General features: G+C 43.2%; 1 protein-coding gene across 1 annotated transcript in view; it reads left to right on the top strand.

Annotated features, from left to right (window-relative positions):
* The window catches only part of Anxa2 (annexin A2), a 43,045-nt gene that overhangs the window by 27,152 nt on the left and 1,024 nt on the right, over positions 1-14,869 (top strand). The window contains exons 5-12 of the mRNA XM_042687774.1: positions 2,569-2,682; positions 6,136-6,226; positions 7,739-7,818; positions 9,301-9,360; positions 11,150-11,243; positions 12,080-12,175; positions 12,626-12,684; positions 13,849-13,971. Coding sequence (XP_042543708.1) covers positions 2,569-2,682; positions 6,136-6,226; positions 7,739-7,818; positions 9,301-9,360; positions 11,150-11,243; positions 12,080-12,175; positions 12,626-12,684; positions 13,849-13,971 — 717 coding nt within the window. The remainder of the gene's footprint in view (positions 1-2,568; positions 2,683-6,135; positions 6,227-7,738; positions 7,819-9,300; positions 9,361-11,149; positions 11,244-12,079; positions 12,176-12,625; positions 12,685-13,848; positions 13,972-14,869) is intronic.

Here is a 14,869-nt window from a genome sequence, read left to right as displayed (position 1 = left end):
ACATAGCCACTGGGGGTCTTGGGAGCTGCAGCTCAAGCCTTATTATGGGTCCCTCCTCCCCCCTCCCAATCAGCTGGCAAGGACGGAAGTAGGAAAGCAGCTGACTACTTTCATCCCGTGTGTATTAAAATTCTTCTTCCACTAGATTTCCATTAATCTGCCACGGTGAGGCACAGAGGGGAATGTTTTATTTCTCCAGCTTCCCCCGAGCTAGCACAGCCAAGTAAGAGCAGACAGTCCAACTAGTTTGGTAAGGAAATAATTGCTCATTCAGTTGTCACCGAGTGTGGTCTTAGAACTGTGTGTACACACAAACACAAAGGCCTAGATCGTGATTTCAAATGAGATATATGGAGAACAAAGCTCTCATAGATCCCGTGGGAAGGATGACAGGCCCAGAATCATGGTAGGGGCCAGCAAGAGCAGTTTTTGCTGTGTGTTAGAGACAACTTGTTCTTCTGCTGATACTTTAAAAACATGTTTTGGGGGGGTCGTGGGGCTTGAACTCTGGGCCTGGGCACTGTCCCTGTGCTCAACAGTTCAAGGCTAGCACTCTACCACTTGAGCCACAGCACCACTTGCAGCTTCCTGGTGGTTTACTGGAGATGAGTCTCATGGACTTTCCTTCCTGGGATGGCTTTGAACTGTGATCCTCAGATCTCAGCCTCCTGAGTAGCTAGGATTATAGGTGTGAGCCACCAGCGCCCAGCTGCTGCTAGTTTGTGACCTTGATCAGGGAGAACTGTCATTTATAGAAAGGTTTGGTAAACTTCTGGAGGTAGTTTTTGAAGAAAATCCTGAACATAGAGCCTTATCATTTGAGATGAGTTACCTGCCTAGTACTGTAGGGATGTGGACCCAGGCTGTGCCCCCGGGGTGAACTTGACCTGGGAACATACAACAACACAAGGGAAGCAGAGCAGGCTGTGAGCTCTGATTTTATGTTCCTTCCATGTTCTGGCAGTTACCAGGTAGGAGACTGCCCTTTGTAGGGAATGGTTGTGTTGGGTCTGCCAGCCATATCTGGGAGTTTTGTTAAACACTAAAGTCCTGTGCTAGATATTCCGAGAAACAGGAAGTGTAATGCAGACAGAGTTGAGAGTAAAAGTAGAAGTCAGTAGGTGTTTAGATGCCGTTTGAGGTTTGAGCAGAGAACTGGGAATGTCAAGGGGTAGGCTAAGTCTGGGATCATCTAACCTCAGAGTTCCAAATTGGAAAACCATGTTGGAAAATCTTGCTTTGAAAAAATGTTCTCCCCAGGGCCATGTGTTCTTAGAACTAAGGGAAGCAGGAAAAGTGGGTGGGGAGAGGGTTTGTCATGGTGATTTCTCAGAGCCCTGTCAGTTCTAACCTTCATGACATCTGGGCAGGATCTGACTTTATCCCTGAAGTAGGCTGCAAACCACTTCTCTTAAGAGTTTGCAGTTTCCTTGAGGGCTTAACATTTAGAAAACAGGAGGGAAAGAAAGTAGGGAGCGAACAGGAAAACAGCAAAAAGAAGAAAATCATTACAGGAGGAAGAGTTCAGCCATGTGAATTCAAGGCCCATGAATGGTAGGAAGTTGGATCCCAAGTTGGAAGCCACATTGAATTAGGGTTATTTATGTGCATGAATACTACTTCAAAAAAGCTTATGTTCATGGTGACCTGAAACCCTCTTAAGTAGTAATTTATAAGCTGGACACCGGTGGCTCACACCTGTAACCCTAGCTATTCAGGAAGCTGAGATCTGAGCATCTTGGTTCAAAGCCACCTTAGGCAAGAAAGTCTGGGAGACTCCTATCTCCAATTAACCACCAGGAAAACAGAAGTGGCGCTGTGGCTCCAAGTGGTAGAGTGCTAGCCTTGAGCAGAAGAGCTCAGGAACAGCATCCCAGGCCCTGAGTTCAAACCCATGACTGACAGAGAGAGAGAGAGAGAGAGAGAGAGAGAGAGAGAGAGAGAGAGAGAGAGAGAGAGAGAGAAGTAATTTACAGTAAAAGTCAAGAGGAGAGCTTTAGTTCCCCATCTTCTCCATTAACCCCATGACAGTTTAGTAAGTCTGAGTAAATATCTCTTCCATATTAGATGAAGTGGTTTGTATAGGGAAGCCTTATAAAACCCACTTCCAGTCATATTGAGGCCTCTGGTTCCCTGATTCCTTGGAAAGTCCAAGGCCATAGTCCTGAAGCAGCTGCACAAATATCTCTTGAGTGATCTCTGCAGGCATTGAAGCTCTCCATGCTAACACGACTCTAGAAAGCACTCTATCTTCCACAAGGTCTTATACTGCCCAGTGGGTATCATCATCGGGTCTTCACAGTCAGGATTTCCTGAAGGATTCCATCAAGCTTCAATTTCTTTTTAATGACTTGGGGGTGAAGGAAAACTCGGTGTGATGTTGGTGAAGTTTCTTTCTGACATCTGGGGCTTTTGAAAGGGGTGCTGTGGAAAGTGCATGTGACCCATGACCCCAGAGGGGCAAGAGGTTTACAACCTGTTTCACCTTGAATTTTGCTCACTGGTTTTAAAGCGAATATTGGTTACCAACCCCATTTTCCATGTGTCTGATTGCCTGTCTTCCTAAAGGAACTTCCGTCCGCGCTGAAGTCTGCTTTATCTGGTCACCTGGAGACAGTGATTCTGGGCTTGTTGAAGACACCTGCTCAGTATGATGCTTCTGAGCTAAAAGCTTCCATGAAGGTAAGCATGTGTGATATGTCATTAACATGCCGTTAATATTTCTGAATTGCAGCTTATTTTAGTGTAATTTAGGTGATTTACAGTTTTTGTTGAATTCTCATTTGGGATTTTTTTTCCTTTTCAAATAAACTGAAGCTGTAAGTTTCAGGATTTGCACCAAAAATATTTCAATTGCTTTTTTTTTTTTTAAGATTGAAAAGAAATTTCGTGATACTGAGAAGTCACTCACCAGCTGCGATTACTTGGCACCTGGGCGATTGCAATGCCATTTGGGAAAACTACTTCCCTGATTGCATTTCCTCTGTAAGATAGATATGTTGTACTATGAAGAAGGAAACACTCATAGCTTTTGTTAAGAGAAGCCTGCAGATTCTGCTCATGTTCATGAGTGTTTCTTCCTTTGACCAGCTTCATGTCCTCTCCCATTGTTCCATGTCTGAGTCCAAATCATAACAGCACAGGCATTAAAAAGGGACATCAGATTGTGAATAGTGCCTGTATTTTGTTCAAAGTCTTGACTGCGCATACATATCGTCTATGCTTTTCTTGTGCAAAGTCAACTTGAATAATCAAGTTCAGGTTAAATTAATAAGAAATCTAGGTTGGAACACCCTCTTGTTTTGGGAACCCCCTCTTGAAAATACCAAATGTTATTTAAGTGTAGTAGATATATAAATGCTTGTTAAAGCAAAGCATGGTCCCTCTTCCTAAAGTGGATTTGCCACATTTTAAATAATCTGATGCTGCCCTCTGCTGGCAGAACTGAGTAAAATGTCTGAAGTAGCTGGGGAAGCTGAATTTTCCCTTAAAAAAAAAAAAGCTAGGTCTGTGTGGTTTTCTGTCATGCTACTACTGTTGATTTTTTTTTTTTGGATCGGGTCGTGGGGCCTGCTCTGGCCTGGGCGCTGTCCCTCAGCTCTTCAGCTCAAGGCTAGTGCTCTATCACTTGAGCCACAGCACCACTTCCGGCTTTTTTCTTTTTGCTTATGTGGTGCTGAGTAATTGAACCCAGGGCCTCATGCATGCAAGGCAAGCGCACTACCACTGAGGCACCTTCCCAGCCCTGTTGTTGTTTTTTTAAATTCTGAGCAGATTTAATTGTATGCCTTTCTCCAGAGCTGATGTCACAATTTTACTGGTTATCCTTCTCCAGAGAGCACTACATCACATACACAAGGGCAATGCTGGGGCTCTGGACATGCATGTCAACAACTGTTCATGATACTGCTTAATGGAGGTAGCATTCCTGGACGCCATATTTTTGGCCCTCTGGAGCCTTGCATGAGCCAGTCTCTTCTCGGGTTTTTTCAGACCATCAACTCTTCTAATCAGCTGATTGTACTTTCATCAAGAGTCCATTTAGTCAGGATCCATGTGATTTTTCCAGTATCTATTACTAGGCATTACTGACGAGATAAATCAGTTTGAGCTCAGTCATGGCTGTAATCTATGTAACTGGACCCAGTGAAAGGTGCTTTAACTATCACAACTTTCACCTTGTGCCAGCTCTTCCATTAGCCCTTCTGAAATCCATGAAGCTTGACATAACAGTAACAGAATTGTGTTTAAAAAAACATGTGTTTTGACTTCTGGCAATCTAGTGGCAGTATCTGTCATATGGCACAGGAGAAGTTGTCCTTGGGATATTGGGTGATCCATGGAAAACATGGACTATTGCCAAGGTCACCTTCAAATGCAGAGATCAAACCACTGTTAGGATTCTCAGCTATCAACATTGCTATATGGGTGATAGGAGGCAGCAGGCTTTCTATTATTAATGTCCTCCTTGTATTTCTAAGATGTCAGGATGTAGCATTTCTTCCAATGCATGAGTTACTTTTAGACTGCATTTCTATCACCCTTGAGATTGAAAACTTGCTCCTCCCTAATGTATTCAAAGATGCTCGGCAGTCGTTTTGTAACATCTATGTGCCACGTGGATCTTTTGCTAACATGAGAAGAACTCAGGGCTTTACTGGGACCTCTACACATCATGATAAAACTCTGGAAGAAGAGCCATTGGCTCAGATTAGATTAAGGATAAAATGCAAAATTAACCATTAAGCAGAGGCTTAGCTTGGATTCTACAAGCTACTTTTTCAGGGACATATAAACTCTAATAAGTTTAATTAATGTCTGACACACTTTTCATGTGGATAAGTAAGTTTCTTATTGTATTAACACCTTATAATTGATTTACATTTTAAACAGTTGTAATTCTGCTTAGTTCAAAGTGATATTTCCATATTGGGCTTTCCCATGTATTAGAGAGTCCTGATTATTAAATCTTGACTTTGATCATGAAGCTAGCTTTGAAATACATGTTTCATTGAGTCCTTTCAAGCTATCCAGCATGCTCCAAAGTGTACATATTAAATTTGAATACATCACGCATCAAATTCTTATTCCTTAATAAGGTGTTGGTGTCTAGGTTTATTGAGTACCTCACTGTTTCCTTTTGCTTTCCTAAAGTGCCCGAAGACTGCATAATAATGAAGCAAAAATAGAGGTACAAGAATGAAATTTTAAACATTAACCCAATTTTACATTTCAAAGAAAAGAAGCTAAAATTTTTATCTTAACTGTATTTGGCTATGGTCAGAAGACTTTCTAGTCTACTGATGCTAGCTGTGGCACCATAAATTTTCTATATTCCTTTATCAGATTCATAGAAAAATTGCTTAATGAAGAAATAAAATCACGGGGAAAGTTTCTTTATAAACCCATCACTTAAAGGTAACCACAAGAATGGGAAGGGGAAACAAAGGAGGAGGCAACAATGCTTGATAAGAAATGTACTCATTACCTTGCCCATGTAATTGTAACCCCTCTGTACAGTATTTTCACAATTAAAAAAAAAGAAAGAAAATTTTAAAAAAAAGGTGACCACATTCGATTGCTGTTTTCTCATACACTTAAAAAGATTAAACATAGTTCAACTCAACCATACCACTTACACATTATTTTGTGCTCTATTAAAGCATTAGAAGCTGCATGCTAGTGGCTCCTGGCCTGCAATACTAGCTAATCAAGAAGGCTGAGTTCTGAGGATTGTTATTTAAAGACAACCCAGACCCCGCTCAAAAAAAAAAAAAAACAAAACAAAACCATGAAATTCTTATCTCCAATTAACTGGCAAAGAGCCAGAAGTGGAGCTTTGGCTCAAGTGGTAAAGCACCAGCCCTGAGTGAAAGGCCCTGAGTTCAAGCACCAGTACTGGAGCGCACACAAGTACATGCATGCACGTGCACACACACACACACACACACACACACACACACAGCAATAGAAAAAACACTTATTTGATGCTGAGAAACGGGATAGATTGCTCGGTAGGAATGGGAAGGGAGAAGGTCAATAGCCTCCCATCCACAGTTGCAGTTTACCTAGCAGACATCAGAACAGAAGGGCCACGTTGAGAAAGGTGGCTTATGTCTGTGCTTCTTCTCTCAGGGGCTGGGAACGGATGAGGACTCTCTCATTGAAATCATCTGCTCCAGAACCAACCAGGAGCTTCAGGAAATTAACAGAGTCTACAAGGAAAGTGAGTAGCCCTATTGTCCATTCATCCTCCTCACCCAGAACCTATGACCCCACATGGCTCCTGCCCGGGTCAGTGCTATGGACAGGATGCCTGGTTGGGGATATGCCTTTCTGGTGAGCTGGTCTGGTCCAGATCCCTTACCTTCATCCCTTTACTGCCTGTGTGTTTGGATGAATCATTACATTCTACTAGAACTTCTGCAAAAGGGTAGGCAGGAAGGAAAGAGAGATGAAATGTTGATTTCAACAAAAATCCCCGAAGGAGAAGGAGAAAGTACAGTACGTAGATTCTGTATACTGGGTGCTGTACTGAGGTTCCCAACCTGGGGCTTGCAGATAATTGAAGAATACTTGCAAGAGACCCAGGGGCCTATCTGCAGTCAGAAGGAATGGCTAGTGTAATGCAGATACTGTTTTGAACAATGAACCAGAAACCCATTCAAAAAATATTGTTGGGCTCTAATTAGATTTTGCCATGGCCGTATCTTCCTTATCTGTGGATAACAAAGTGCATTTGTGTGTGTGTGTGTGTGTGTGTGTGTGTGTATGTGTGTGTGTGTGTGCAAAATATTTTTTTAACTTGAAAAACTGCACTTTTTTTATTTGTACACTTAACAAGTTGGGTGCTGGTGGCTCATGTCCATAATCTTAGCTACTCACGAGGCTGAGATCTGATGACCACAGTTCAAAGCCAGCCCAGACGGAAAAGTCCATGAGACTCTTTATCCCCAGTTAATCACCCCAAAGACCTAGAAGTGGAGCTGTGCCTCAAGTGATACAGTCAACAGACAGCGAGGGGCCTTCAGTTTAAGGTCTACTATCCACACCATAAAAACAACAACAACAACCAAAAACAAAACAAAACAAAATCTCTTTAAACATAGAGAGTTATATCTCTGGAAACTTGCTAGTACTGTCAAGAAAAGAGGAAAGTGATACCTTCTTTTTTTTGGGGGGGGCAGTTGAAAAGGAAGTTAGAGAAATAAAAACACAATAAAATGTTTAAAAAGTTAAAGCACATTTCCAAATACAAACTTTACACTTACTAAACAAATTCACTGCTAAATAAATATCCAGTTAATAAATTCACACACAATGCCTCCAGCCAGCTCTGAGCTTTTGAAACAGATGTCTTACTATGTAGCCTAAACTCCTGATCCTCCTACTTCACTCAGCCTCCCCAGCGCAAGGATTATAGGCTGCACGCACTCCTAGCTTGACCTCCAATTGTTTGGCGATTGTTTTAAATGAGCATTCCTAGTGAAAAAGGGTTGCAGGACAATACTTTGGATCAAAGTGACCTTGAGGACCTATGATTTGATTTGGATCTGTCTGTCTACTGTTACTGATAATAAATCCAGTCCTGATTTTATGAGTTGGGCAGCCTTCAGCCTTCGGTTTGGGGCTAAGGAGAGTGTCTAACATACTTCCTGTCCTTTGAGCCTTGGTGGATGAGGGCTATTTGGGGTGGTGGTTCCCAAGAAACATCACAGTGGATGTACTGTTTTCCAAGTGTACAAGACGGACCTGGAGAAAGACATTATTTCCGACACTTCTGGAGACTTCCGCAAGCTGATGGTTGCCCTCGCCAAGGTTGGTCTCCCCATTTATTTCTTTGCCCTTGCTTCTTCTCAAGGCAAGTCACATGCTTCATTTTATACCTGGGAACGAATTAACAAAATTCTCTGCACCCGACCAGAAATTCGGTTGCATTTCCGACAGTGCATTTGCAACTGTCAGCTGCAGAGTTGTCATTTTTTGTATAATAGGATTTCTTATCCTGCAAAACCGCATGGACAACTGGACTGTGGGGACGGGAGAGGGGACAGGCAGTTCTCAAGTTCTGGCCTGGATTTTGGTGCCCACCATCACCGCGTGACTTAGGGAAGGTCACTTTGCCGCTATCTGCGGCTGCACAGGATGCTCCTGTTTCTTTCACTTCTCTTCTTAAAATGACAGCATTTAGACAGGGACAGGGAGTTCTTTGGAGTGGAAGTCTTTGTGGAGCTGATTGCTAATGTCAGCATAAGAACTTAGATGACAAGCATTTCCTGGTGAATCTGGTGTTCTGGCCTGTGTGCCACTGAATGCCTGCTTGTCAGGGGAGGGAAGAGAATTTTTCTCTAGAACCCACCTGATAGCAAATGACTGATGAATGTGATATGTCCTGGCTCCGTATCTCCCTCCCTCAGCTACTCCCAGCTCTCCTCTCTAGCGATCCTTTTCTAATCCATGTCTGCTATTTTACTCTCTGACCAACAGCCATCTTGGCTGCACCACCTCCAGGCTCCCAGCTGCCTTCACCCCTGGGCCTCCCTGCCTCCAGCTCTTCACTGGGATGCCCTCCTTCTCCACCATACTCTGACTGCACATGGCCTCACTCACCTAGAGTGGTCTGTATTGTGCAGAGTCTCCCCGCCCCCACCCCCACACCTTCTACACTAACCCCCTCATTCAGGGGGTTAGCTGGTTCCCCAGCCCTGGGTTCTCTGTAAGAGTTCTTCCTTCTTCTGCATATGACATCCTTGTCTCCTTGATGATCCTGTTGTTTGACCATTTATCACATTCTCCACTTGGACCTTAAGCACTGAACTGGAAAGGATGAGGAGGGAATTCTGTAAGGTGCTTAGGTAGGCTAGGACACCAAAGATGGGGCTGATGATGGTGAGGTACAGCCCTTCCCCACTTCAGTACTATGACTACTTCAGGACTTCCTGCTCTTGCCTCAAAATGAAGAAAATGATAAGTGAATGTTTGATTCAGGAAATTAAAAAGTAGCTTCTTGGGCTGGGAATGTGATTTAGTGGTAGAGTGCTTGCCTAGAATGCATAAAGCCCTGGATTCAATTCCTCAGTGCCACAAAAACAGAAAGACCAGAAGTGGTGCCTGTGGTCCAAGTGGTAGAGTACTAGCCTTGAGCAAAAGCAGCTCTGGAACAGTGCTCAGGCCCTGAGTTCAAGCCCCAGACTGGCAAAAAAAAAGTAGCTTCCTTGTATTGGGGAGGAAAGATTTTCAGTTTTAAAATACACGAAAGAATAGATTGATGTTCTTAAATCTTTATTTTTCTTGCTATAGGGCAGAAGAGCCGAGGATGGTTCTGTCATTGATTATGAACTGATTGACCAGGATGCCCGGGTAAGTGGCAAGGTTTTGAGCTTGAGTTTCTGCTTTCTGGTAAATCTCTGAACAGTTTGTATAATCATCTATTTCTGTGTGACAAATTGCCCCCAAACTTAGTGGCACAAACCAACAAATATTTATTGTCTAGCCTAGGGTCAGTGGAAAAAGATAAAATTAGGCTTTGTCTTTGGAAGAGAAGATGATCAAAGAACTTGTAGCCAGGTTTTAAACACACAACAGTTTTTGAATAAAAGCTTCCTTTTTCCCTTTCTGGGAATTTATTTAGAATTTATTATTTAGAATTTATTCCCTTCTAGTGTTGGTGCTAATGAACAGATTAGTTCCTGGCTCATGTACACTCATTCAGACTTTGCTTTTATGAAAGTACCAGTTCCCAACTACTAAAGATAATAAAGCTGGGTGCCAGTGGCTCACGCATGTAATCCTAGCTACTCAAGAGGCTGAGATCTGAGGATCATGGTTCAAAGCCAGCCTGGGCAGGAAAGTCCGTGAGACTCTTATCTCCAACAAACCACTAGAAAACCGGAAGTGACGCTGTGGCTCAAGACATAGAGCTCTCGCCCTGAGCTGAAGAGCTCAGGGACAGTGCCCAAGCCCAGAGTTCAAGCCCCACAACCAACAACAACAACAAAAAGATAATAAAATAAAATGAAAAGAACTGGCATTCCTGTTGGGAGGTGCATTCCAATAGAAAGAGCAGTGAGGAAACCGGAGAAGGTGGTACAGGTATAGTCAGGAAGGAAGGCTTTCTTGCTCACTGCTGATGTTGAATAGAAGTTTCCCATAATCAGTGAGAACTATTTGTAAAGCTGATTGAGACAGCTGAGAACCATACATCTTATCCAGAGGCTCAATAGTTACCTCAAAGCACATCATGAAACTATAGAAAAGAGAGAATTCAAATTTATAAAATTTAAAATTCAGCCTAGTGCTAGTGGCTCACGCCTGTAATCCTAGTTACTCAGAAAGTTGAGATCTGCAGATCAAGGTTCAAAGCCTGCCTAGACAGACAAATCCAACAGACTCTTTTTTCTGATTAACCAGCAAAAAAAAATCTGGAAGTGGAAGTGTGGCCCAAGTGGAAGGGCATTAACCTTGTGAGAACCAAGTAACAACATGAGACCCTAAGTTCTGGCACACACACAAGAAAATAAGATAAAATGTAATTCAAATCATTCTGTATGATCCTTTTAGTAAGAGGTAGTAATAAGCATTGGGTTTAACAACTCTCAGCTGATGAAGATCACTGGATAAATATCTGCTCTTTCTGTGCATCTTTCTGCCATTCTTTGCATTACTTGCAATCCCTAAGTTTTCCAGAAAATGAAAACGAGATTGCTTTTTCTGAGTTTCTAAGAAGCTTGAGTAAGAGTGCCTGACCTAAGACTGTCTTTAATAACATATCTGCTATTAAATATGCCAGAAGAGAGGAGGCTAAATGTACTCCAGAACATTTGATTATCCTTCTTTGTAGGAATAAAAGCTTTTGGTCCTTCTTCCTAGAAAAAGCTCTTAGTCTTTGCTTCCATGTTCAAGGAAGGGCAGTTGTGTGGCTCCAACCTCATGATCAACAACAGTCGTAGATAGTAACTGTCTATGCCTAGGGAAGATGGTTTGTGATGAAAACCTTCACCTAAATGGTACATTTTTGGCCATGTCTGTGATGTTAATCATCTTTTCCTATTTGGATTTTTGACTATATAGCTTTAGGAAATAGGGAATAGCTGGACATTTCTTCTGCCCTTGCTCCGGACTGTGTGCCTAACGTTTCCTACACTTTCAGGATCTTTATGATGCTGGAGTGAAGAGGAAAGGAACTGATGTTCCCAAGTGGATCAGCATCATGACTGAGAGGAGTGTGTGCCACCTGCAGAAAGGTGGGTGCTTGGCTGAGGAGGGCTTACTGCCTAGGGGCTCTTGGGCAGGCTGGATGGATGTCTGTTGTGATGCTCACTCTCCATTTGATGCTCCTCTAGGTTCCTTCACCATATCTGCTTACCCTCCTTTCTAATTCTGGAGCCTTCTCTTAACTATTTTCCATGAGCCTGGTGCTGGTGGCTCCTAACTAGGTGAGATCTGAGGATCGCAGTTCAGAGTCAGCCTGGGCAGAATGAGACTCTTATCCAATAAACTACTCAGAAAAAGCTGGAAGTGGTACTGGAAATGGTGCTGTGGCTCAAAGTGGTGGAGCGCTGGCCTTGAACTAAAGAAGCTCAGGGACAGCACCCAGGCCCAGAGTTCAAGCCCTAGGACCACACACACACACACACACACACACACACACACACACACACACACACACACACACACACACACACACACACACACACACACACACACACACACTCTTCATGTCTGGTTTGTTAGTTTACTTTCTTTTCCAGTTTCATTTGATCTTGCCATGTATGTTAAGGTAAGGACTTGGCTGGGTGCTTTGTAGTGTTTCTTGTGGCTTCCAGATGAAATATATGTCTCATTTAGAGAAGATCTTTGGCCTGGGTAGTACCATTTGGGATGAGCAGATAACCTGATACCCAGGATGTTTGGTATAATGGTGGTTCTGGTCCATCGTGGCAACATCTAGCTCCCTAGGGAGCTATTTAAGATCACCTTCATACTTTTAAAAATAAATAATGGTACATAATTATGTGGGTAATCACTGCAGCTTTGACTAGTGGCACTGATTTAAAACATATTTGTTGCATTATCTTAGTATTTGAAAGGTACAAGAGCTACAGCCCATATGACATGTTGGAGAGCATCAAGAAAGAAGTCAAAGGAGACCTGGAAAATGCTTTCCTGAACCTTGGTAAGCAAGTGTGTCCCCCTCATTCCTAGTGGGTACCACTGTCAAGGGATGGGACAAGAAGCCGAAGGGTAGCCTCTTACTCCACTGGGGTTTAGGATAGGGATGGCTTCTACTCTTGATTTAGATAGTTTTGTAACTTTAATTATGTAGCTTTAAGGGCATGCAACCGAAGAAAGGCTTAAGTTGGTAGAACAGTTTCTAGGAAGGAATAAGACAATAAGGGGGCTGTGTTGGGGATACTTGTAGATACATATAGATGTCTACAGTCCCCAGAATCCCCTGGTTGAAAGCCACAGTGGAGATTAGTTCAGAAGACTTCTGATTTCCTTAGTCCTTCGCATTCTGTTGAATCAGGTTCTTATGGTTCATTCCCCTGGGGCCAGAGCATCATCTACCCCTGGTTCAGGAGTGATAGGAACCTGCATCTCTGACGAGTCTCTTTCTCCACAGTCCAGTGCATTCAGAACAAGCCCCTGTATTTTGCTGACCGCCTGTACGACTCCATGAAGGTATGAACACCCAGCCAAGAGACCTGGATTTCCACACTAGGCTCCAAACTGAGTTTGTGCCCTAAACTCAAGTGTGTTTGACTAGTAGAGAAATGAAGGAGTGGATCCCAGGGAGTGGATGCAGGAACTCACTAGTCAGCTGTGGCTGCGTTAATACACAAATTCATCTTCTCAACTGCATGTTCTGGAATAGGTAGAAAATTTAGTGCCACCAGAGGAAGAAGTGCTAGGTGACAGTAGTGTCTGGTACCTGCTGGGGATTTTCAGTGATTTCTTCCTGTTTCTCCCAGAGTGGAGATAAGCGGAGAAGGACAGATCAGGGAGCATTCTCTATGTAGTGGCCCTCATGTTCCCTGTCTTCCCTTCAAACCTGCTCTACAGCCAGCCTGGTGTGAACCATCCCTTCCCATAAACCCATTCCTATCTACCACACCTCCAATGTGCCTGCCTACACTTTGGCTTCCAGACCCTTGGCACCTCTACCTGAGTTCTTCCCTTGTCCACAGTGACTTTGCCACCACCTCACATTGGGTTGGCTCTCAAAGTAGACTTGAGTCTTTGCTTTCTGTACCATTCACATTGGCACAAAGCCATGAAATGAAACATGTCTTCTCTAAGCACTTGGGAGGCAGCCACCTTTTATAGGTAAACTTATATACTTCTTGAGGCAAGTCTTATAGTAACAGATGTTCAGTATACATTTATTGAATGTACAGAGCAGGCACATGTGCTGATTAACTTCTGCTGTGTGTGAAACTTCAAGATAATCATTTTCCCCAATGAATAATTTTATTGCTATATATTCAATCTTTATTTAAAAAAAGTATTTGGAGACAGGGTCTCACTGCTGAGATTATAGGCATACACTGCCATCCCCAATTTGTTGTTTTTTGTCCCTGAGCTTCTTTTACTCAAGTCTAGCACTCTACCACAGCGCCACTTCTGGCTTTTTCTGTTTATGTGGTACTCAGGAATCGAACCCAGGGCTTCATACATGCTAGGCAAGCACTCTACCACTAAGCCACATTCCCAGCCTCCCAACTTGGTTTTTAATCTCTTAAGAAGGCAGCACCAAGAACCAGTTATGCTCCAGAAAATGTAGTATATGCTTTTTAAAAAAATTGATGATATAGTTGAGTAATTTAACTTAATGTTAACTTTCAGGGCAAGGGGACTCGAGATAAGGTTCTGATTAGAATCATGGTCTCCCGCAGTGAAGTGGACATGTTGAAAATTAGGTCTGAATTCAAGAGGAAGTACGGCAAATCTCTGTACTACTACATCCAGGTAAGGCCTGGGGTGCTAGGTTGGCTCTGCCTGGCTGGGCAGAGGACCTAGATTCCTTGGCAGGTGGCTACTCAGAACAAGAGAATGAAGAAAACCACGACCTTTTGTACTCCTCTGGGAAGAGATGATAGTTACCATATAATATAGCAGAGTTCTAAGCACTATTTTTTTGCGGGGGGGAGGGATCTGGTCGTGGGGCCTGAACTCTGGGCCTGGGCACTGTCCCTCAGCTCTTCAGCTCAAGGCTAGCGCTCTACCACTTGAGCCACAGCGCCACTTCCGGCTTTTTTCTTTTTGCTTATGTGGTGCTGAGGAATCTAACCCAGGGCCTCATGCATGCAAGGCAAGCACTCTACCACTGAGCCACCTTCCCAGCCCCCTCTAAGCACTATGGAAATCACTACTAACTAACTGTCCTGGATTTTGGGATGGGGCCAGTATTTTATATTTCTTACAATTTCTTATATTTCTGTGATGGTGTTTGGTATTCAGGATGATGGTCCTGCAAGATGAAGTGATATCCTAGACTCTGAAGACCAATTAAATTTTATAGTCTACTTGTTTCTTGAAAAAATCTTTAGAAAGGCCTGATACTGGGTAGTTCCCCAGAAATCCCGTCTAGTCAACAGTCTCTGGCCACTTTGGAGTGATGGAACATTGGCATATAAAAGCCGATTGTATTGGCAGTAATACCACTGTATATAATTCAGACAGGCTTTTTCCTTCTTTCTCTCTCCTTCCTTGCTTCCTTTCCTTCTTTCCTTTTTCCTTTCCTTCCTTCACTCTCCCTCCCTCCCTCCCTCCCTTTCTTCCTTCTTTTGCTTCTCTCTCTCCTTCCTTTTCACCTCCTGTTTCTTCGTCCCTTTCCCCTTCTCCTCCCCCTCTTCCTTCTTTTTCT

This window comes from Dipodomys spectabilis, unplaced genomic scaffold, assembly GCF_019054845.1.
Source record: "Dipodomys spectabilis isolate Male_0828 unplaced genomic scaffold, ASM1905484v1 ptg000108l, whole genome shotgun sequence".
Lineage (NCBI taxonomy): Eukaryota > Metazoa > Chordata > Mammalia > Rodentia > Heteromyidae > Dipodomys > Dipodomys spectabilis.
Note: the sequence above shows the minus strand (reverse complement) of the source record. Positions and strands in the feature narration are given on the sequence as shown.